The sequence below is a fragment of the Pinus tabuliformis genome, chromosome 6 (genome assembly GCF_031772625.1).
Source record: "Pinus tabuliformis cultivar Carrire ecotype Pingquan chromosome 6, CPIR1, whole genome shotgun sequence".
Taxonomy (NCBI): domain Eukaryota; kingdom Viridiplantae; phylum Streptophyta; class Pinopsida; order Pinales; family Pinaceae; genus Pinus; species Pinus tabuliformis.
In genome coordinates this window covers 277,892,789-277,916,401 of record NC_142292.1, presented here as the reverse complement: position 1 = coordinate 277,916,401, position 23,613 = coordinate 277,892,789, and the positions used below count along the sequence as shown (strand labels likewise).

General features: G+C 39.1%; 1 protein-coding gene across 1 annotated transcript; it reads left to right on the top strand.

The window, feature by feature from the left end:
* The first annotated feature begins 1,477 nt into the window (after positions 1 to 1,477).
* On the top strand, positions 1,478 to 1,909 carry LOC149258439 (uncharacterized). Its single transcript, XM_089415830.1, has one exon. The coding sequence runs from the start codon at positions 1,478 to 1,480 to the stop codon at positions 1,907 to 1,909; it is 432 nt and encodes a 143-aa protein (XP_089271956.1).
* The last annotated feature ends 21,704 nt before the right edge of the window (positions 1,910 to 23,613 follow it).

Below are 23,613 nucleotides of genomic sequence, written 5' to 3'. Positions count from 1 at the left end.
TTGGCCATATGAAATATCATTTTTTTTATCTTCATCCATGTAAGCATTTTGGTCAGCATACTCATTCTTCACATAGGTGCTTCAAAAACAAGCCTCTTGCAAGAACAAATGTTCATATTGGTTGGATCACTTCTTGGCAATGGGCTTCAGTATCCAAGAAGATATTTCGCTCGAATGTTGAAAATTATTGCAGTTGAGATCTCTTCATCTTCTCACCTTGTATCTAACATGGGTGGAAGTAATGGTCATCTACAAGTTTCAAAGCCATATCAAGTGAGCCTGAGCCACAACCTGCCATACCATATTCAGAGATGTAGCCAGAGACAAATATGCCCCTGAGCATGCCTTCGGTTGATGATCAGCCTTAAACCATCTATGCGAGGTTGAGACATCTCTTCAAAGAATTGGGGACAATTCCTCTAGCATAAGACTTCAACTTCTTACCAGTTTTGGAAGAGTTCTAGGAATTGCATTAAGCATTCCAGAGTTAGTGGTCATCCTTAAACCATCACAGTTTGAGACCTCCCTTTTCAAGTTGAGGTTCTCCCTTTTTATGCAGGGTGAGACCTCCCTTTCAAGGTTGAAGGTTTCCCTCTTCAAAACATGAGGATAACTTCCTCTAGCATAAGACCCCAGCTTCATGCCAGATTTGGAAGAGTTCCAGGAACTACACTAAGTGTTCTAGTGTTGGTGGTCATCCTTAAACCACCCCCGTTATACCAACATTTCAGAGAGCACATTCAGCCTAGTGCTGCCATGCATTTTTGCACATGTTATATTACAACTCTCTTCTTGGACTTATACATACCCCTTCGGATTAAAGGGGGGAATGTTGGACACCTAATCCTCTATGGGTTGGTGTGGAATGTGAACATCCACCGAAGGCCAAGAGACCACTTGGAATATGAATCCAAGGGTCGCATCAATGTACTATAAATGTATATAATGTCAATAATATATGTAATCTAATGCTTATCTTACACATTAGATGTTTACATTCCATGTGAGTTTAACACCTCTAAAGCCTATAGCAGTCGAGCCACCATTTCAACAATAGGGACTTGATTTCATTGGAGAGATTCATCCTTCCTTGTCCGGGCAGCATAAATGGGTTTTAATATGAACGTATTTTACAAAATGGATAGAAGCAGTCCCTGCTAGGCAAGCCACAGATACAACTATCATCCAATTTCTGGAAAACAAAATTCTATCCCATTTTGGTTGTCTGCAAAACATTATCATGGACAATGTCAATGCATTCAAGTCAAAAAGGAAGATTGAATTCTGCTACAAATATAACGTTAGTTTGGGTCATTCCACAGCCTATTACCCTCATGGAAATGGCTTAGCAGAGTCATCCAACAAGAGTCTAGTCAACATTATTAGAAAGTTACTGCGGGAGAATGAAAGGAGCTAGCACAAAAAACTAATCCATGCACTATGGGCAGATCGTGTGAGTACTAAAAGATCCATAGGCATGTCTCCATTTGAGTTGGTGTATGGAATAGAGGTGCTTTTTCCTTCATCTCTCGGGGTGTCGGTCATGAGATTGTTACAAGAAGAAGAAGCAGAGCCCAATGACATGCAGTGGAGAATTGGCCAAATGATTCAGCTCCAACAGTCAAGAGAAGAGGTGTTCAAGAACACACAGTTGTTACAAGACCGGATAAAGAAGATCTATGATAAAAGAACAAAGGCAACAAATTTTCAGATTGGAGATTTGGTATTAAAATGGGATGCTCGGAATGAAGATAAGGGAAAGCATGGGAAATTTGAGAACTTGTGGAAGGGGCCTTTTAAAGTTGTTGCATTTAGAGGGCAAAATGCATATTTACTTGAAGATTTGTCAGATGAGCCAATTGGAGCAGGGCCTGTGAATGGCAGGCTACTCAAACATTTCCTCACTTAAGTTGGATTTTGAAGGATCATTTCATTGTCTATACCATTTTAATTTTGAATAATGCAAGTGTGGGTAGTTATAGTTAAGATTTGAAGCCCGGAGTGAAGGACATGAAAACTTAATTGGTCATTGCCATGAATAATTGTGTCTGTCAGTCAGTTTTTTCATATTATGACTGTATTTCCCAATGGGAAGGCTACTATTCTGCAGTGTCATTCTTGGCACCTTACAGGGAGGCTGCCATCCTCAATGGATCCCATGTTGGAGTAGGTTACTTTTCCAGTCGAAAGGTACTTCGAGTTAATTTTTGTTGTTTTAAAGGACGTCAAAATCATAAATTTTCTCATTGTCATGATTTGACCTGTCACTGCTCAAATGAGTCATCGTTAGTCAGGTCATTGCTCTATTCATCAAGGTCAGTCATTAGGAAGGGGTGTCTATTGTATGGGAAGGTTTTGTAACAAATTTTTGAGTTTGGGTATTAGGTAATGATAGGTTGGTAATATGGTCAAAGTGTCTACTATTGAAGGAAGAATCTCAAAAAGATTGTTATGCTCTTAACCTGCAAAAAGATACCCAAATACAAAATATGCAAAGAAAGATACCTAGAACATAGAATAGTGAGAGACAACAGCAAATATTTTATTATTCAGAAAGCAATGTTCACTGGCCTCTTCGAGGGGGCAACCTCCAATAGAGCAGAGCTCAACTCAAAAATAAGACACGATGCCCTTCGCAGGGAGTCTCTATCCTTTATATATGACTCATACATGCAATACCATGGATCAATACCATGGGTTTTATTAATACCATCTATCTAATACTATGGCCCATTTGCAACTAACTGTGGTCCCATCATTAATTGCGGGTTAACCACTTAAAATTATTAATATGGGCTTTATTGACTCTTGACTATGACTCGATCCCATTACATAAATAAGGGGGTTAGGGTGGGACCCTAACATGCCCTCCCCCTTAAGACTAGCCTTGTCCTCAAGGCTGAAGCTGCGGAAACTGCTGAAGAATAGTGGTTGGTTCCCAAGTTGCATCTTCCGGAGAGGTGTCTTTCCACTTGACGAGGACTTCCCTAATCATGCGGCCCCGCAGGTGCCTATCTCATGTGTCTAGGACCTGTTCAGGTTGGAGTCAGATTGACCCTTCTTCGTCCAATTCAGGTAGACTAGTTTGAATTCTGCAATTGTTCCCAATCACTTTCTTGAGGCATGAGACATGGAAAACTGGATGGATTTTTGCAATAGGTGGCAAAGCCAACTTGTAAGCCACTTCTCTAATGCGCTGAAGTACTTGATATGGTCCGTAGAATTTTGGAGATAGTTTCTGACAACCCTTGTCTTTGAGTGATGTTTGCTTATATGGTTACAGCCTCAAAAAGACCTGATCCCCTTCTTGAAATTGGCTCTCTGAGCGATGCTGGTCTACCTATTGCTTCATCCGGTTTTGATCTTGATGAAGATTCTCTCTAAGATGGGCGAGAATGGTTGCGCGGTGTTGTAGGAGTTGATCCACTGCTTGTACCTTTGAGCACCCCTTGATATAAGAAGTAGGGGAAGGAGGGAGTTGACCATATACTGCTTCATAAGGAGTCATTTTGGTGGTGGCATGATAGTTGGTGTTATACCACCATTTAGCCAGAGGTAACCACTGTACCCAAAGATGTTGCTTTTCTAAAGTAAAACACCTAAGGTAGGTTTCCAGACATTTGTTGACGGCTTCAGTTTGACCATCCGTTTATGGATGATAGGAAGTACTGAGTTTTAGTTGAGTGCCTTGTAGCCTGAAGAGTTCCTACCAAAAAATTACTGGTGAAGATCGGGTCGCGATCGGACACAATAGAAGTGGGCATGCCATGCAATTTGAAGATTTGATCCATGAAAGATTGAGTGACCAAATTTGGTGTAAACGGGTGGGGTAGGGGGCATAAATGAGCATACTTCGAAAGTCTGTCCACAACCACAATGATGACTGACTTGTTTCCTGCCTTTGGAAGACCTATAATGAAATCCATAGAAACCTCCGTCCATATTGATGCCAGGATGGGCAACGGTCGTAATGTGCCTGGTGCGTTGACGGTCTCCCCTTTGTGGTGTTGACAGACATCGCATTCTGCTATGAAACTAAGGATGTTATTTTTCATGCCTGTCCAAAATAATGATCTTCTAGTGCGAGCATACGTCTTCTGAAAGCTTGAATGTCCTGCAATGGGGGATGAGTGCAATTATGCCAAAATACGACTTTTGAGGGTGGATGTTGGTGATATTACGACTCTGTCCCTGTAGCAAAGAATCTCATCCTGCCACGAGTAGCCCTTGGTGGAATTTGGATCCGTCTACAATTGATAAATGAGTTGGGAGAGCCCGGGATGTGAAAACCATTCCCTGTGAGCCTCTTCAATCCATTCTGGAATGGGGAGGGAAATTGCTAGCAGAGTACTTTCCTCCTCAAATTAGCGAGATAATGCATCTGCTACACTATTGTCTTGCCCTTTCTTGTAAATGATCTCATAATCATATCCCAGCATTTTGGCGAGCCATTTATTTTGTTGTGGGGAGGATAGGCATTGCTCCAAAAAATATTTAAGACTGTGATGGTCTGTGCGGATTTGGAAACGTCACCCCAATAAGTAAGGTCGCCAGGTCTCTACTGCATGTAAGATGGCCATCATTTCCTTCTCGTAGGTAGATTGGCCCAGATTCTTCCCACTTATTTGTTGGCTTGTGAAGGCCAAAGGTTGTCCTTCCTACATTAAGACCGCCCCAATACCCGTACCTGAAGCATCACATTCAATGACAAAAGATTTGGTGAAATCAGGTAGTGCTAAGACTAGAGTGGAAAACATGGCATTTTTGAGAGCTGTAAAGGCCTGTTGTGCGTCCTCATTCCAGAAGAATGAATTTTTCTTCAGGAGTTGAGTGAGGGGCTTCGCTATGCGACCATAATTGCGGAAAAATTTGCGATAATAGCTTGTGAGACCCAAAAATCCTCTCAGGCTCTTCAAGGTCCTAGGTTGAGGCCAATCCTGCATTGCCTAGATATTTTTTGGGTCCACCTTGACACCTTCATGCCCCACAATGTGGCCCAAATACTCAACTTCTTCCATGCCAAACGAACACTTGGACATCTTAACAAATAATTTATGCTTGCAGAGCAGTTGCAAGAGTAGATCTACATGCTGAAGATGTGCGGCCCAAGTGCAACTATAGATGAGGATGTCATCGAAGAAGACAAGGACAAATTTCCTGAGATATGGTTTGAGAAGGTGGTTCATAAGGCTCTGAAAAGTAGATGGGGCATTACAAAGACCGAATGGCATGACCAAGAACTCATAATGGCCTTCATGAGTTCGGAAAGCAGTCTTTGGAATGTCGACTTCCTTCATGCGAATTTGGTGGTAGCCTGAGTGCAGATCCATCTTCGTGAAGAATTGAGACCCGTTGAGTTCATCCAGCAAATCATCAACCACCGAGATGGGAAATTTATCTTTGACTGTCAACTTATTGAGGGCCCTGAAGTCTGGACACATCCGCCACTCCCCATATTTCTTGAGCACCATGACCACTGGTGATGAATAAGGACTAATGCTGGTACGAATGACACCTGCTTCCAAAAGTTCCTTGATTATTTTTTCTATTTCATTCTTTTGGGTGAAAGGATATATGTATGGGCGCACATTTGGGGGTTGGGCCCCTGGAACCAAGGTGATACTATGATCATGTTCCCCTCTCGAGGGTGGAAGCTCATGAGGCTTGTCAAAGACCGGCAGATGGTTATTTAAATCTATTGCATCCCAGGATGAATCGACAGAGACTTGGTTGCGAATGCCTGGATAGCATTAAATTGAGCGATAACTCCATGATGGCCCTTTTTTAGCAATTTTTCCATCCTATGCAAGCTGATGATAGAGGGAGCTCCTGCCTGGAGTCGACGGAGGGTATGTGTGGAGTTGTTATGCTGAAAACTCATATATAACTCCTCGAATCCCTTGTGATTAGCCCAAGAGTGCGGAGCCATTCAGCGCCGAGGAAAATATCGCACCCTCCCATGTGTATGGAAAACATGTGGGTCTTCAACTAATAATCCCCCATTTGAAGTTTGACATTTTCACAACGGCCTTCACATTTCATTGTGCCCCCATCCGCAATTTGGACTTGGAAGTTAGAAACTTCTCGTACAAAACAATGCACTGCTTTCGCGATTTTGTGATGGATGAAATTATGTGTACTTCCACTATCAATCAAGACTACTACTGGGCGATGTTTAATAAAACCTCTGATTTTGAGAGTTTGAGGTGAAGAAATCCCTGCCAAAGCATGCAGTGAAATAACTGGTTTGTCAGGGACATTGTCCTTTTGGTTGTCCTCTTCTACCGCCTCATGTTCCTCAAGTGGTGGATCTTCCTCCGATGAGCTGTAGTCAGTGGCATCAATTTGAAAAAATTTGGGCTCCTTGCATTTATGACCTGGGGAGTATTTTTCATCACAATAGTAACATAATCCTTGCTTTCTTCTTTCGGTGATTTCTGCAGGTGACACCTTTTGGACCTTAAGTGTTTGAGTCGTGTTGTGAGCTTGTGGGGGGTGACCCTTAGTAGAGAAATTTTGGCAACTGTACTGGGCTGCTAATGCACGTTCCACGTTACGAGCTACCTTGCAAGCCTCCGTCCATGTGGGAGGGTGGTGCAGTAGGACTTGGGCTTTTATGGCTTCTTTAAGACCGCTGATAAAACATTCCGTGTAGAAAACATCTGAGAGACCCCTAGTGCGGAAGGCTAAGGCTTCAAAGGCTGTAATATATTCATCCACTATGCCAGTCTATCGAAGCTTAGTAAGACGACCCAAAAAAGAATATTCCTGGTTAAAGCGATCTGTAAGAGCTTTTTTGAAGTTGGTCCAAGCCAGAAAAGGTCCATTGCAACGTTGATGCCATTCCCACCATTGCCACCTTTCATTGTCCAAGTACATACTCCCCACCATAAGCTGAGTCTCATTATCTAAGATGTTATTCAGATTGAAATACTGCTCCATTTGTGCTATCCATGCTGCTGGGTGAGAACCGTCAAATTTATGCATATCCAACTTGGGAGGTCGTTGACGGGATTGTTGGTGGGTGCCCCAGACGTGAGGAGAGTGGCTAGACTCACCCTCACTGTGTCCATTGCCATTATACGCCTCCTCGTGGGCTTCCTCCTTGCCCTTCGAGATTAGGGTAGATAGTCTATCAAGTTGACTTTGGATGGATTGCAAGGTTATTTCAAGTTTGTCAATCCTCTCATTGGCCATAGCTTGAGCTCTAGTTTCTACCATGCACCGATCAGATGTTCTTGAGATTTGGGACCGCCCAAAAAAAAAAATTCAGTAAGAATTGAATGGTACCACTGTGCTCAGCTCGTTTTCTAGATTCTCATGGGCTAGAGCACCAATAAGCGTATAGGAACCCCACACACCTACTCAGATCTGGTGGATCTGAGAGATCTGAATGGCGGATCGGATAGCTCTGGGAAGCGAAACAGACTGCTGCTACGGATCTGATGGATCTAATAGATTGGAATGGCTGGTCTACTAAATCAAAACTGCGGGACTGATGTTTGCTACTGCTGCACCCCTTTGCACGAGCGGATCTGGCAGAGATGATGCGTGATCCCAAGATAGAAAAGGGAACTATGGTCTCGAGGAGTGTCAGGTGCTACAGATCGCAATATACATAAGGGTCTGACAATAGTACTCAGCCCAATGTTTCAGGGCTATAACTAAGGAGGATCAACCATACCCTTAGCCGTACAACCCGACTACCCTATCGTATAGGTGAGTAATCTCTCCGAGTGCTATTCTCGGTGTACTGTAGCAGCAAGACGGCTAATGGTTTATCTATGGCGAGGTTTCAGAGGAGCTAAGGGGCTTCCGATATACCCAAAAGGTACTTGGAAGACAGTCCGTACGCGGTTCTGTCTAATGCGCTACTACTCGAAGCGGTACCCACAGGGTTACAAGGGAGTCTAACAAGCGTGACCACCTCTTGTATTTCCAGCGTGCATGCCTCCCCAAATCCGCAGGTTTATGCGCTCAACGACAGATCCCATGGTTTAAAGACGTCGGAACACATCTCTAGCCAAAAAAAAAAATTGCTAAGAAATGGAGATCCCACCGGCCCTGGAAAGTGCTCTGATACCACTTGTTATGCTCTTAACCTGCAAAAAGATACCCAAATATAGAATATGCAAAGAAAGATACCCAGAACATAGAATAGTGAGAGACAACAGCAAATATTTTATTATTCAGAAAGCAATGTTCACTGGCCTCTTCAAGGGGGCAACCTCCAATAGAGTAGAGCTCGACTCAAAAATAAGACATGATACCCTTCGCACGGAGTCTCTATCCTTTATATATGACTCATACATGCAATACCATGGATCAATACCATGGGTTTTATTAATACCATCTATCTAATACTGCATCCCATTTGCAACTAACTGTGGTCCCATCATTAATTGCAGGTTAACCACTTACAATTATTAATATGGGCTTTATTGATTCTTGACTATGACTCGATCCCATTACATAAATAAGGGGGTTAGGGTGGGACCCTAACAAAGATCCTAATCATTAATATTCTGATCTATGCCCTTGCTAGACATTATATGAATCCCTCTACCTATCTACTTTTCTCCCTTATTACATTACTCCCCCCTCTTTCCCTATTGTTTACATTATTCCTATCGATCATTTTAGGCCTAAACCCACATCCTTATTTTGACCTAATTAAATATCCCTAGGCCTAAAATACCCTCTTCCCTAAGCATCATTATGCACCATGATTGACCCATCGTCCTTTTCACCCCTGACAAACTTTGGTTACTGAAGTTATCATATCTAAATCCTCTGCCACCCTACAACACTTAAACAACGCTATCTCAAGCATGTGAATTCCATGTGGAATGCGAGTTACATGTCAAACTTGTTACATCAGCACAATAATTTGAAATCATTGTAAAGGCCGCCAATTTCCTATATGATTGATCGCATGTGATGGATTCATTCCTCATGTAGAGAGTGAGATGAGTGGTATTATTCCAATGAAAAGATCACAAGGGATTTCTAAAAAACACAGAGAAGCTCAGAAGTCATAGGGAGGTTTACAGGTTGTAGAACAATTGGAGTATGGCACTGCATTTTTCTACACAAAGAGAGGTCGCATCTCAAGCTAGTCTTCAACACACAGTTTGAATGCAGAGATTGGAGAGGTAGGAAGTTAATCACCTTTCCTGAAATTCTCATTAATTTTTATGCTGGCTACTATGTCAAAGTCGTGTCTATCCCTATTAGAAAACTTGTGTTGCACACACTCTATTCTGTTTGACAAACATAGTTTTGCCTTTGAATGCATTGTCGTATTGATGTAGACATGAAATTTGGATGATGAATGTTTGTTGAAGTGATTACTGTTAGATTTATTTTAAATTTTCAAAGTCGCATGCTTGTATTTGAACACATAAACTGCATTGTCACCATCTTGATGTCACAATTGTTTAAATAGATTTGTTCTGTCACTCATGGTTATCTTCATTCATTTGGGTTTGTACACGTAGCCATAGCCTAAAGCAAAATTCAATCTGCTAAGTGTTGAGATAGGATGGCCCCTTCTACTATAAAAAAAGGGAGGAGACCTTGTACGCACCAAACCTGGCACTTTGAGCCTGATCAATTAATTCCCTGCCATTAGAGTGGCTTTTGAGAACATAGGGTGCATTCTTTTCTGTCAGAAGATTCAGAAAGTAGGTCATAATTCTCAACTTGCTGGCTTATTTTCTCTGAATTTTCAAGATAGCAAAGTGAAACTTGGAGACCTAGAAATTATATTAAGTGAGAATTTTATTGCTAATGCAACCAACCTCCCAACAGCAGGGGAGAAATGGTTCAAAGGGGATGAATTAGACATTTTGGCTTACAAGCAGTTTGCGAAACCAGAGTATCTTGACAAGTTTTCCTCCACCTTCCCTAGAATTTATCTTCAAGAACAGTATGTGATCCTTCTGAAGGTTATCCAAAGATACTTCACCTGCGGGGTTAGGTTTAGTAAAATATACCAATACCATCTCAGGTTACTACGAAATTTCACCGAAAGCAAGCTAATGAACCTCCCTTATTTCCTATTCAAGAGTTTAGAAAGAATGGCCACCCAAGTACAAATTCAGAAAGATAACCATGCTTCAAGTCTGTTCCATTTTTCTTTAATCAAAATATTAGTTAAGCATGTTGTTGAAAGAAAGAAAATTCTTTGGTTTGATTTTCTTGCAAGTATTGCTCTCTTGCCACAAACTGGGTCACCATCAATGAAGATAGATAAAGAAGAGCCCAAGCAAGAAAATCCAAAAAAGGAGAGAATCCATTCAGTCATGAAAATGAAACCCATAAAGAAGGAAGGCATCATCTCAAGTAAGAAACTTGCAAGAAAGTTGAGCAAGAAAGATAAATTGAAAAGCATGGAGAATGAGAAGGCAAATAGAGAAGCAAAAGAATAGGTGACATCATCTCAACAAGCCAAACTTAAGGTCAAAATTGAAGACACAATTCAAGATGAGTTTGTGATGAGACCCAGAATGAGGTCTAGAGTTAAAAAGACCTAGGAAGAGGCAGCCCCTCAAGCAATTGTGGAAATTTATGAAGACAAGCAGACAGATGTACAAGTTGATGATAAAGTGGATGAGTTCAAGGGCCCAGAAATGGTGCAATCAGACTATGAGGAGGACATAGCACCACTTGAAACAGGTGTTGTGTAGTACAAAGAAGAGGACCCTAAGATAATAAAGATGAGAGAGGCACTGTTTAAAAACCAGATGAGAATAACATTTCTAGAGAAACAGAACAAAGATATAAAACAAGTTATTAAACCAACAGAGGACAAGACAGAGTCACCTGCAGCAATTGCCAAAGGGAAGAAAAAACATGTTTCTTTTGCTGAACAAGCCAAGAATGTTGTAGTGGGGCCTAGTGAGCTAGCAGTTAGGGTGTTCAAATCAAAGTTTAAATATGTGCAACAAATGAAACAAATAGCTAAAGCTCCTAGAAGACCCCCATTTAGTCAATGGAAAGAGTATCAGAGGTGCCTGGAGGAGTTAAAGGAAAGTAAAGACCAGGTCAATCAATTTAGGCAACAAAATCTGGAGTATAAAAATTCCATTCAACATATTCTTGAAAATTGTGACCATGAAGTCAAAGAGGCATCCAAAGCTCTTGACATGAGTAAGAATTTTGTCAAGTGGTAACAACCAATTAGGAGACAATGCATAAATTTTTATGTTAGAAACTTGGTCCTGAATGCTCAGTTAAGAAGTATGAGGCAAGATTTGGAGGAGGCACATAGATTTTTGAAGAGATATGAGGGAGAAGTTGTAATACCTCCGCTCAGGAAGATGCCTAAATTTGATCCTAAGTACGTGAATAAGCCCACACCTACTTTATCACCACCTATTGAGCAACATGACCTCACTACTCTAGATTCCAAGACCAAGACTCCCAGCACAAGGCTTCTAGCAGTAAAGTGTCAAGCAAAAGGAAAAGGAAGTGACCAGGCTTCCTTTCTTATTTTCAAGTTTTATCTTAAATTTATGATATTTTAATATGTGTAAGTTGATATGTTGATTGGCATATAGTGTCATGGCAGCATTCAGGAGGACTGAAAGGCATTCGAAGAACAGTTGCAGAAATTTTGCTACGCAGATGTTGTGCACCCACTACGCAGGCCATGCTTTTACTATCTCACGTACACAACATGATGGCCACCTATCATGTTTTGAAGTTGTTGGCATGGGGTACATGTGGTGTCTAGCTCACCACCTCAGTTGCTTGCCATGTGTCAGTTCTGGAAGGATAAAGTTTTGGGCGCTGCACAGGATTTTCAGCAGACGAAAAGGAAGCTTTTATGTTATTTTCTATTTCAGTCATTTTTATCAGTTCGAAGGATTTTTCAAGTTATTTTGTATTAGAAAGTTGTTTTTGAAAGACAAAAGGTGATTTATGCTTTATGTCTTGGTGAAAGGCATTAAAAAAATAGAAATTTACTATTTTTGTTTAAGTTTTGGATCGAAGATGCAGTGACCTAAAGTTATTTTGATCCATGTATCTATTATATATTTTCATGAATGAAGACAAAGAAGGTGGTTGTTGGTTTCACTATCGCTAGAGGAGTTATTGCAATTATGCTTGTGATTTGGTTTTAATGATCATGCCTGAATGTTGAAGGGGTTCTAGTCGATTTATGGAGATTCTTATGGTATGGATGTTTTTGGAATAAGTTTTCTCTCTCAGTTTATATGTCATTCTCTTGTTTGTTTTCTTCATACTGATTTAAAGGTGTATGGGACAATTATACTTGAATTCATTTTACATGCTCATGTCTGACTGAACCAGGTATATTTCAGTTGCAAATGAAATATGTATGCCTTTGAAAGTATTGTCTTTTCTTCTTGATGGTCATTGATCTGAGTTGCAGTGATAAAATGTTATTATTTCTGCTCTTTTGATAAATGTCTTGATACCCTTATTTTTTCTATACTATAATTCATTATCCATTCCTAAGCTATACTAATTAAGACTCCATATATGAAGCTAGTTGGAAGCATGTCACAATAGGAGATCACTATTATTACCAATAGTTTTTCTTAGAATCCTCTACCACCCCCATTATCAAAATCCAAACATTTTCAAAACTGGTCTCTATATGCTACAGAGTCAAATTTTTAGTTTTAATTAGTTGAGGAAGCCCCCTCTGGCTAGAAAAGACCAGTTTCTAACCCAAAGTGGTTTGTGGTTACCTTTGTAGCCCTTTCCTCAACCTGAAGAGTTTTTACAAAGTGATAATAGGTCCTTCGATTCCATACTACTCTCTGGTTAGCCCTTAGTCCTTCAAAGGACAACACATAGAGACTCCATGAGGGCTACCACCTAACACTGTTGCAAGTCACTTCTGCTACATGTACACGGGCTCATCTAATATGCTCTCTAGGCTAGACAATACCTAAGCTCCAATTTTCCAATCTAGTAGACACTTTTTTCCATCAAAGTGTTGCACATAAGGGACCAAACTTCGCCCAACATTCATCTCTCTTAATCACTTCAAAATTTTCTTGTCTAGGGCTACTTTGGGTAGCCAACATGCTACCCTCTACCAGACCAATCACACCCAACACTTCACTGTAGAATCTACTCCTATGAAGGCTCCTGATCACCAAATCAAGCCTTCAACTTGGATCCCATAGGATGTAATAGAAACCAATCCAAAACTGATATGAATCATGGATCCAATACCTACAAGAATGTTTCACCAAAGATACCTTAGCTCATTTTTTTGAGGTCTGCCTTCATTGCTGCCAACTAGGCCTAGTTAGGGCACACCACAATCCCTTTTCCAGCCTTATTCTTCTCCCAAACTTGCTCCAAGATGATGCAGCTTCCCTTCCTTGAGGAGATTAGACCCTTAATTGTAATGTTGGGTTTTTCTAACCCTCGCAGAACCCTCGGACTCCCTCCAATCTACTGTGGCATGCTACAGCAAGGTTGTTTAATTCTGCAGCAACCTAGATAAGGGTCTTCCCACCCTAAGTTGGCCCTCAAACAGTCTCTCCTTGCCTCGGCCCTCCAACCAACAACTCAATCACCTAAAATGGGCATCAAAACAACCATTTCCACCCTCATTGTTATGCCTTCTTGCTGCAGCTAAGCACAAAGGTATCTCTCTCCACCAACAACCTTCTTTCTCATTATGTGTTGCGCAAATGGATGAGGAAAAATGTCCTCCATTCACCTTCCTTTTATACACAAAAGAAGGGCTTCTTCCAACATCCTCCATGGGCTTGTCCAGCTATTAAGAGGCTTACTAAACTTAAGTCGGCCTTAACTCATTTGGTGTAAACCCACTCCATAAATTAAAAAATTCATAACTCCATTTCTACAACTTAGAATCAGATGATCTTCATTGCGTCAGATTTGTCTCAGCGAGAGCTATCATCCTCATCCATCACATGTTGAAATATGCCCATGGTTTTGTCCCAAAGCATGATGGGAAACCTTGGGTTCCAAGCCCACAAGTGACTCTTGTGGCGCTTTTCCCTCCAAACGCTGAACCCTAGGGCTTGGAGTACCTTCCAAGCTACTCAAAAATCAACAAGATGCTATCTGGAACGAAAGTTGAGTATCCCACCGAAACAGGAGCTTCTAGCTCCAAAGGAGGAGCCTTAGGATGAGCTTTAGGAAGTTGTGGAACAGCCACAAATGGAGGAGCAAAGAGGAGGTCAAGTGGAGACAACCACTCAACCAAAAACATCTAGAGAGTGGAAAAAGAGAACCAAAGAAGTTGATAGATTGATACAAGAAGTTGATAGATTGATACAAGATGCACGGGATTGTGTGGGAGCTCCTACATCACAGCGTAGGTAGGGATGTCACCTGAGAGGTACAATAGTTACATGGCTCTCATGACAAAGCTCATTGAGTCAGAGCCTTTTTCATTTGAGGAAGCATTTTCTCAACCTGTTTGGGTTGATGCCATGGTGGAAGAATATGAATCCATCATGAAGAAAAGTGTATGGGAAGTGGTGTCAATACTAGAAGGGAAATAGGTGGTTGGTTCCAAATGGACCTACAAAGTGAAGCATACAGCTCATGGGAGCATCGAGAAGTAAAAGGCCATATTTGTAGCCAAAGTATTTTCTTGGGTAGAAGAATTTGACTCTGAAGAAACATTTTCCCCTATGGCCAGGTACAATTCTTGCATTAGCTATGCAGATTGGGTGGAAGATCCACCCGATAGATGTAAAGACCACCTTTATCAATGGTGTTGTTTAGGATGAAATTTACATAGAGAATCCAAAAGGATTTGAGACATATTATCGAGATTCACATGTGTGTAGACTCATGAGAGCATTGTATGGTCTAAAACAGTTACCCCAAGCATGGTACACTTTGATCGATAGTTGTCTCAGTGGAATGGGCTTCACCAAAATTGAAGCAGATGTGAACCTCAATCACATTGTGGTAGATAGTAAGTTTCTTATTCTTGTTTTGTATGTTGATGATCTAATATTGAAATATTATGAGTAGTTGATTCGCTCTTTCAAAGAGGATCTTGCAAGGGAATTTAGGATAAAATACATGGGCGTAATGCATTACTTTCTCGGTTGGAAGAATGGCAATGCGATGGTGAATTGTTTGTGTCTCAGGGGAAGTATGCCTATAAAATAATTCAGATATTTAACATGGAGAACTTTAAGCCTATGGACACACCTCTAGCTACAAACTAGAGGAAGGAGAATGCCACTTCAGGTGAAGAGGTTGATGCTACCATTTATAGGCAGCTTGTGGGGTCCTTGATGTATCTTGTGAACACAAGGACCGACGTATGCTATGTAGTAAACCAACTTACTCAAGTTATGGTGAGGCCTACCAAGCTATATTGGAAGGAAACAAAGCATGTGTTACAGTAACTGATTATGGATTAGGGACATGAGGACAGAGGGAGTGAAGCTCCAAGGCTTCACCGACGTAGATTGGGCAGGGATTCCATTAGACAGGAAAACTACTTCAGGTGTTATCTTCAAGGTTTGGTCCACAACTATTTCCTGGTATAGCAGGAAGCAAAGGTTTGTGGCGTCAGCTCAGCAAAGGTTGAATACATGGTTACAAGTCAAGCAGCATGTGAGACCATATGGATGAGGAAAATACTTATGGGTATTTTCAGTAAAGATATGGATCCGATAGTGATATATTGTGATAATCAAAGTTGCATTAAGCTCTCTGAGAATCTGTTATTTCATGATAGGTCCAAGCACATTGATATCTGGTATCATCATTTGTGGGACTATGTGTAGAGGAGAATGATGTTGCTACATTACATTCCAACTAAGGAGCAAGATGCTAACATCTTGATAAAGGCCTTGTCAAGAGGTAAATTCAAATTCCACAGGTGCAGGATAAGGGTGGTGAAAAACCCCTTTCTTGCTAAGAGGCAGTGTTAGAAAATGTAGAAAGAAATGCTCAATTTGACTTAAATCTTAGTCAAATTGAGTAAATCGAATTTCCACGTCAGTAGGACAACTTGGAGGAATTTAACTAGTGTGACATGGCTTTTGTCACTCAGTTATCTCAATAAATTTGAGTTAGTGGACTTGGAGTTAAGTTATTTTCTATTGTACTTAGTTAAGTAACCTCTAACTATTAATAAAGTCAATTGAAGGTCAGTTTTGCAGTGAGACAACAGTCAGTTAACTGATCAATCAACCCAAAATAGCTCATGCATGTATGGAATTCGAATTTCTCAACTGGAGTGGAGGAGACAAGGCTAGTGTAACTTGAGTTGTATGCTAGTTGAGTGTACATTTGTTGCATGTTGTCAGGAGATCAATTCCTTGGGAATTGTGCAAGGAAATAGGGACTTCCCTATTGTTTAGGAGCTTGAATTAGTCAGATTTGCGCAAGGAAATATGAGGATGGAGGAGGCAGAAATTAGCTAAGTGCTGGCCAAAGGTTCTCAATCAACAGAGAGAACAGTGTTTATTTTGCAGGTTGTGCTCAAAGCTGGAGCAAGCAATTGTAATAGTTTCTCTATTCAACTAAATAATAAAAAGAGGCTTGAGGGGTTTTTCCCAGTTGATTTCCCCGAGAAATCATTGTTTACTTGTGGTTTTTCTTGTTGCATGTCTATGCATATTGTTCTAATTGTGATTTCCATTCTGCAAATTAGTAGAGTAGAATTTGTGTCTCTTCTTTTCAGTTCAAAAGCTTGAGCAATTGCAATTTCTATCAAATTTCTACATATCTTCCAAGCATGAAATCGAAACCAATTTTTTCTTCAAACTTGGTACATATAATATGTTTCTAAGATGAACTTTATCACCTGATTCTAGCTCAATGGATGTCTTCCTAATGCCTTTGACTGTAGAATTGTTGTTGTCTCCAAATTCCACCTTTTGGGATAATCTTCTTTCCATCAAACTTGTGAGGTTGTCTTTATCTCCCATCATGTTCCTTGAGGCACCACTATTTACTAGCCACAAGTCTTCACTATCTGCAACAAAACCAGCAAGAGCATAAAAATAGAAGAATTCTCTAATACATGGATCTTCATTTTTAGGCTTCTTTGGAACTTCATCTAAGTCTATTGTGGTAACATGTTGGTTTCCTTTCCTCTTGCTATCTTTCAATCTTTCAAGAAAATTTCTTCTGTAATGACCAAATTTATGACAAAGATAGCATTGAACCTTTGACATGTCCCTTATCTCTCTTTCATTGAGGAGCGGATCTTCTTTCTTTGGGTCTTCTTCCTTTATTTCTTCTTCCTCCATTTCTTCTTTGAAAGCCAAGCTTCTTTCTACCTCCACCTTTCTTGAAACGTGTTGCATAAGCTTGTGAGTCACTTTCTTTGGATCTCTGAATATTTCCTCTTGATATGAGTCTTGATTCTTCTTGAGTGCAAGTAGTCCATAATTCATCAAACTTTGGAACATCTTTTCTGACACATATTCCTGTTGCAAATGAATCCCACGATTCAGGTAAACCATTAAGTGTTGTAGTCACTAGTTCTTTTACGGGAATGATTTCATCATTCACTTGAAGTTGATCTCCCAATTGAGAAATCCTCATAAAATATTAGGGTATAATATCATTCCTTGTCATTCTAACATCACGAAGCTCATTCTTCAAACTCATTGCTTGACCAATATTGTTGATATGTATAAACCAATTAGGGCATCATACATTTTATTTAAAGAGTCAATATTTGCAATATATGGAATCAAATGAACTTCAAAGGAACAATTATACTTCTAGTCATAATATCATCTTTCTCAAATTTTAAATTCTTCTTCATCTTTTTCAGGTTTAGTGACCTTACTTTTCACAATACCCAAGAGATCCTCCTTTGCAAGAAGAAGATCAATCCTTGTTTTCCATGCCCTAAAGTTTGTATCTCCTTATAATTTGTTTTATGCCTTCATATGGGAACCCATAGTCATGAACAAGTAAATATAGGGTTTTCCTTAAGAGTGATCTCTTACCAACGCTTCTTCAAGTGTGATCCCAATGTCATTTTGTCACTAAATCTCTTATACCATGATGAGTTTTCAACTGCAATAAAAACAAGCACAATATTTTTGAAATACTAATAATTACTCCTAGTGATATAGATCTTCTTTTAACAATTCCAGTTTATCATTAAGCAATTACACTTCAAAATTTTAACCACAAAACCATAAGGACAATATATATCACAATACACAAAGAGAATGCAAGATTTACCCTGGGAAAAACCACTCAGGGGAAAAACCCAACAACCTTTTCCTTAAAGAAATTATTGAATTCAATGAGAGATACACCTAATTTCGTTATTCAACTATGAGGTCAAACTAACCAACAAATCTTATGGTCAAACCTGGTTCACATCCTTCAAGTCAAGCCATCAAATTTCCCTGTAAGTTGGCCCTGCAACTCGGCCCCTACAACCCAACCCTGCAACTTGACCCTACAACTGAGACTTGCAACGTGGCCTGCCCAAAAAATGTTGCACATAATTCACACATGCAAGGTCTAGAGAGAGAGATGTGGACCAGAGAAAAATAGATAGATATCTTTATCCTTCGTCTTTTTTGTCCTTCGCCTGGATGCCTTGAAACTTCTTTCTTGTGTGAGGTCGAATGGTGTCTTTGTGGAGGAGTTTGAATGCCTTTATATAGTTTTTTTCCTTTTCAAATAGGTGTCTCTTCACTAGGGCTGACTTGATTATTTTTAAGCCAAAAATTCAAAATTTGAAATTTGAAATTTTCTCTTTTAAATCCAAGATGTAGAGCATGTATTACAATAATTCTTTCAAGGGCTAAATAATCAAAATGACATGAAGAACATGTATTACGAATTATTTACACATGACAAGGGCTAAAATATAAATTATCAAGACTAACCATAGCTATAAAAATCAACACATGCATCAAAGCTCCCATGTATATTAAAAGCCCCTCCACATATTTTTGAGGAAATCCAACCACGGTGCCCACATTGGTTGCATCCATCTTCTATTACATTCCCTATGGATAGTTTGGATGCATAGGGTCACATTTAGCACTAATATAGATCTCATTGTAACATAACTGACTCCATTATTCATTATAAAAACACTACCCAGAAACACATAGAAAATCATAAAACTTCAAAATAAATTAAAATTAAAATTAAAACCCAAAATAGGGAAAAAGAAAAATCTTACTTCTGTTAAATACGACCATAATATATGAACAATTTTTTTATTAGTAATTTAGGCAGTCATCAAAGGCACCCTTATTCGAAGCATTGTACTAAATCTCCCATGTATGTTTATTATATGAAATCCATTGGCCATTTACACCTCAATCATATTATCCTATCAACATTGACATCATAGTTACAAGATTTTCAAACATCATATTGTAAACCTTATCACCTTGAACCCGAAGTCTCCCTCTTGTTCTTACCTTGACTTTTCTTTCGTGGTCCCCATCATGATGACAACATTACTCTGTAGTGATTTTCCAAATTAAGGGAAATTGATGAAACTCGTACCTCTTCCCTAGAGGTTACCTGAATCTTATCCTTGTGAATTTTACCTTTAGGGTTGTTATGAAATATGTCAAAATAGTAGAAACAAAGAACAATATTTCACATCTTAAAAATCCCGATCAATAAGACAATCCAAGAGAAAATATACCAAATGCAACACTATGTTTTATCACTTTAGGATAATACTATCATGCATAAATCAAATATGAAATTCACGTTATCATATCTATAACGTAAATCTACCTTATTTTCTTCAACATTAATGTTAAATAACAATTTTAACCTCAACTTATCTCAAATTAGTGAGACATATTAGTGTTAAAAATTACCAAATCACAAAGATATAGAGGGTTGCAAATCAAATCTGCAATGGAGGTGAAAACTTTGTGTGTGTGTGTGTGTGTGATGATGATGATTAACGCCCACTAAGACCTTTATGGTCTACCAAACCTTAAGAATGTAAGAGGTTAATCAGAATTATTTAACATTATATATATATATATATATATATATATATATATATATATATATATATATATATATATATATATATATATATATATATCATATATATATATATACATATGTATATGCACATATATATACACATACATATGCATACATATATATATATATATATATATATATATATATATATATATATATATATAAGCCATAGCCTCACCCAAAGGCTAATACAATCCTTACAATCCTTTAGCTATCCAAAACCCTAGCTAGGGAAAAAGAAGAAAAGCCATAGCCAAAACCAAAAATCTCCAATAAGCAAGCATCACACTAGCAAGTTCTCCAAAGTGAAATGTGTGTTCTTCCACACTCCTCAACAAATACAATCTAAGGTTCAATCACAAAACCATAGCTCCAATGTCTCCAAGGGATGAAACCCTAACCTTAGTATTCAAGATGCTACAAAACTCCAAGAAACCCTAACGCCCTCAACAATATATAGAGAAAGGACAAAGACAAAAATATAAGAGGGAGAGACTAGTATACTACTCTTAGCCACACCTCTAACACAAGAGTGATAGAGAATGAGAATGATTATCATCTCCAATGTCTAGATGATAAGAAAAAACCCAATCATCTCACAACAGCAAGCTCCCAACAAAGATGTCCTCTTTCTCTTTCATGATTTTTAGGATTTCCTTGTGAACCCTAGCATCTCACTCCAAGATGACAACTACAAAGGGAAGAGTACAATGATGAGTATGAAAGGACTCTCTCCTTCCTCTATATATGAGAGATGAGAAATGCCAACAAAACATACGTAGGACCAATCCTTTATAAGCACCCCTTCAAACCCACAAGAAGGCTCACACATCTAAAGCACTACACTCCAACAAAACAAATGTCAAGCTCCAAGGTGATGTCATAGACAAGTGAGAATCTAATACAAGGGTGCTCCATAAGATCTGTTGTTGGGTCCCTATAATACTAGTGATTACCCCATTACTATTGTAGTTATACCCCTTATTAATATTGTTGTGCCCCTATTGCCCCCATATTTTTATTACTGTGCCCCATAGAATCCCTCTATTGTTATTTTTGTGGCTTTATATTATTATTGTTAGGTCGGTTGGATTATATTGTGACTCCTTAGACTCCTATATATAGAAAGGAGGTTTTGTCATTTGAATCATCCAAGAATTGTTCATTTATGTAATGTAAAGGAGGTTTCCCCCTCGAAGAGGCTGAATTCTAAGGCGTTGATTTATCTTTTCTATCTTTTCTTGAGCTGGTTTCATAACATTTGGTATCAGAGCTTTGGATTCTAGGGTTTCGCTGCTCCAAACATGTCATCGTGGCATTTTCACTATAACTTTTTTTTTGCGACATTCCAGAAGTTGCAAAAAAAACCTCATTTGAGAAGAAATCACGCTGAACCTTGGGTCCAAATTTTAGATCTTTTCGCGCTATATTTGCGGAGATATGATCTGAGGAAATTGGTCTTTTTGCAGACTCCTGAATTACATTCCAAACGGGTGACCTAGGGAAAATCGTCATAACTTTCTCTCTAGGGATCAGATTGAAATTTAGTCAAAAGTTACAGAAAGAGGACAGACTGTAGTTTCTTGTATGCATTTTTTAGATCCAAAGGTCGAAACAGTGACTCGTGGCACGTCGTACAAGTTCGCTCTACTGAACTAGTCTATAATCAAGTCACTGTGGGAGATTTCGCATAACTCTTCCTTGGAGAATCCAATTTGGGTCAGACTTGTGGCATTGGAAAGAGGACACAAAGGGCTACTACAGGTCACAAATTCAAAGCTAGATGATCGGAAGTTACAAAGATACATCAGAGGCAATATCGAGCTCCTACAAAGTGAAAAAAGGTGTGTAGATTTTCTTAAATTTTTGCTTAAGATTGGTTTGAAAATTTATTTTGAAGGAATTCAAAGGGCATAATAGAGAATTATTATCGGTAATTGATGCCCCGAGGAAAGAAAATGCAAACACCTAGTAAGGAACCGAAAGCTCTAGCATGACTCATGAAGAAGAAGAAGAAATGCTATATGATATATCAAAATTACAAGAACAAGTGCAACAAGTGTCACTTGCACAAAAAGCAACAGAATCTAAGATGGATGGTTTAAGAAAAGATGTAGAAGCTAATATGGATGGTTTAAAGAAAGGCGTAGAAGCTAAAATTGATGGCATGGATGATAAGATGGAAGAATTGAAGATAAATATGAATAAGTTGCTACAAGAAATGGTCACTAAGGGTGAAAGGGTACTAAAGGAAACTCATGATGAGAACAAAAGAAATGTTAATCATGATTCCATAGACTCTAATGTTGGATCGGAGACTCACCATATTCCAAAAATCGATATGAGGAATTTTGATGGCAAGGATCCCGCCACATGGATATTACAGATGGAGCAATTCTTCGATCTCAATAATGTGCAAAACACACAAAAGCTACGTATGGCAACTTTATATTTGGAACCAAATCAGTTTGTATGGTATCAATGGCTTTGCTCTCGTAAACAATTTATCACTTGGGCAATTTTTACGGAAGAATTGATAGCACAATATGAGGATACAAAAAGCAACACTTTTTTTAGCCAATTGATAAGTCTCAAACAAAAGGGTTCAATAATGGAGCACATTGAGGAGTTCCAAAAATTGAACATAAGGGTAAAAGATATTCCAGAGGAGCATAGGATTGATGTGTTCATAGGGTCTTTAAAGGATAATATCCAACATGATGTTCGCCTTTGGGAACCTGATTCATTAGAGAAGGCATTCAGGTTAGCAAGAAAAATGGAAAGCAAAATTATGGCAACCAGGAAGCATACCACTCACAACTATAAAGACGGAAGTGTTGTTGCCCCTAGTCTTCCACAACCTATAAGGTTGACACCACAACAATTGGAAGAAAAAAGAGAAAAAGGGCTTTGTTACAGTTGTGATAGCAAATACACTAAAGGTCATAAGTGTGCTGAGAAGAAATTATTCTACATAGATTGTGAAGAGGAAGAAGAAAAGGAGCAAGAAAGGTCAAAAGAAGAGGATATACTCCAGGAACAAAACCTAGATGAAGAAAAAATAAATCCGACCATATCTTGTAATGCATTGGCATGAATTACCACTCCTCAAACCATCAAGATAGAAGGACAAATCAAGAACAAAAAGGTAATAGTGTTGATTGATTCAGGAAGCACCCACAATTTTATTCATTGTAAGGTAGCAAAAGAATTGAATTGCTTCCTATATCCAGCACCAGAGTGTCAAGTGATGATTGCAAATGGAGGAACAACAAATTGCTCTGGAAAGTGCCATAATATCAAGCTATCCATGGGAGAATATGTATTGACTAGCCCAATGCTTTCCATTCCAATGGGAGGTGTTGATGTTGTACTAGGAGTCCAATGGCTACAATCCTTGGGTACAATAGCTTTTAATTTTCAAGAACTTTTCATCAAATTTTCTACGGAAGGAAAGGAAGTTGAATTAAGGGGTATTGCAGGGAAACCAGGAAAGATAATCGGCTCTAATGGTATGACAAAGCTTCTAAAAAAGGAGCAAAGAGGTGTAATTGCACAATTATGTTCTCTAGATGTTTCCACATCGGAATCATCTATTTCTCCAGATCTCCAAAA

Excerpts from the sequence above, each read along its gene's own strand:
- LOC149258439 (XM_089415830.1), top strand. The coding sequence starts at position 1,478 with ATGTCTCCATTTGAGTTGGTGTATGGAATAGAGGTGCTTTTTCCTTCA.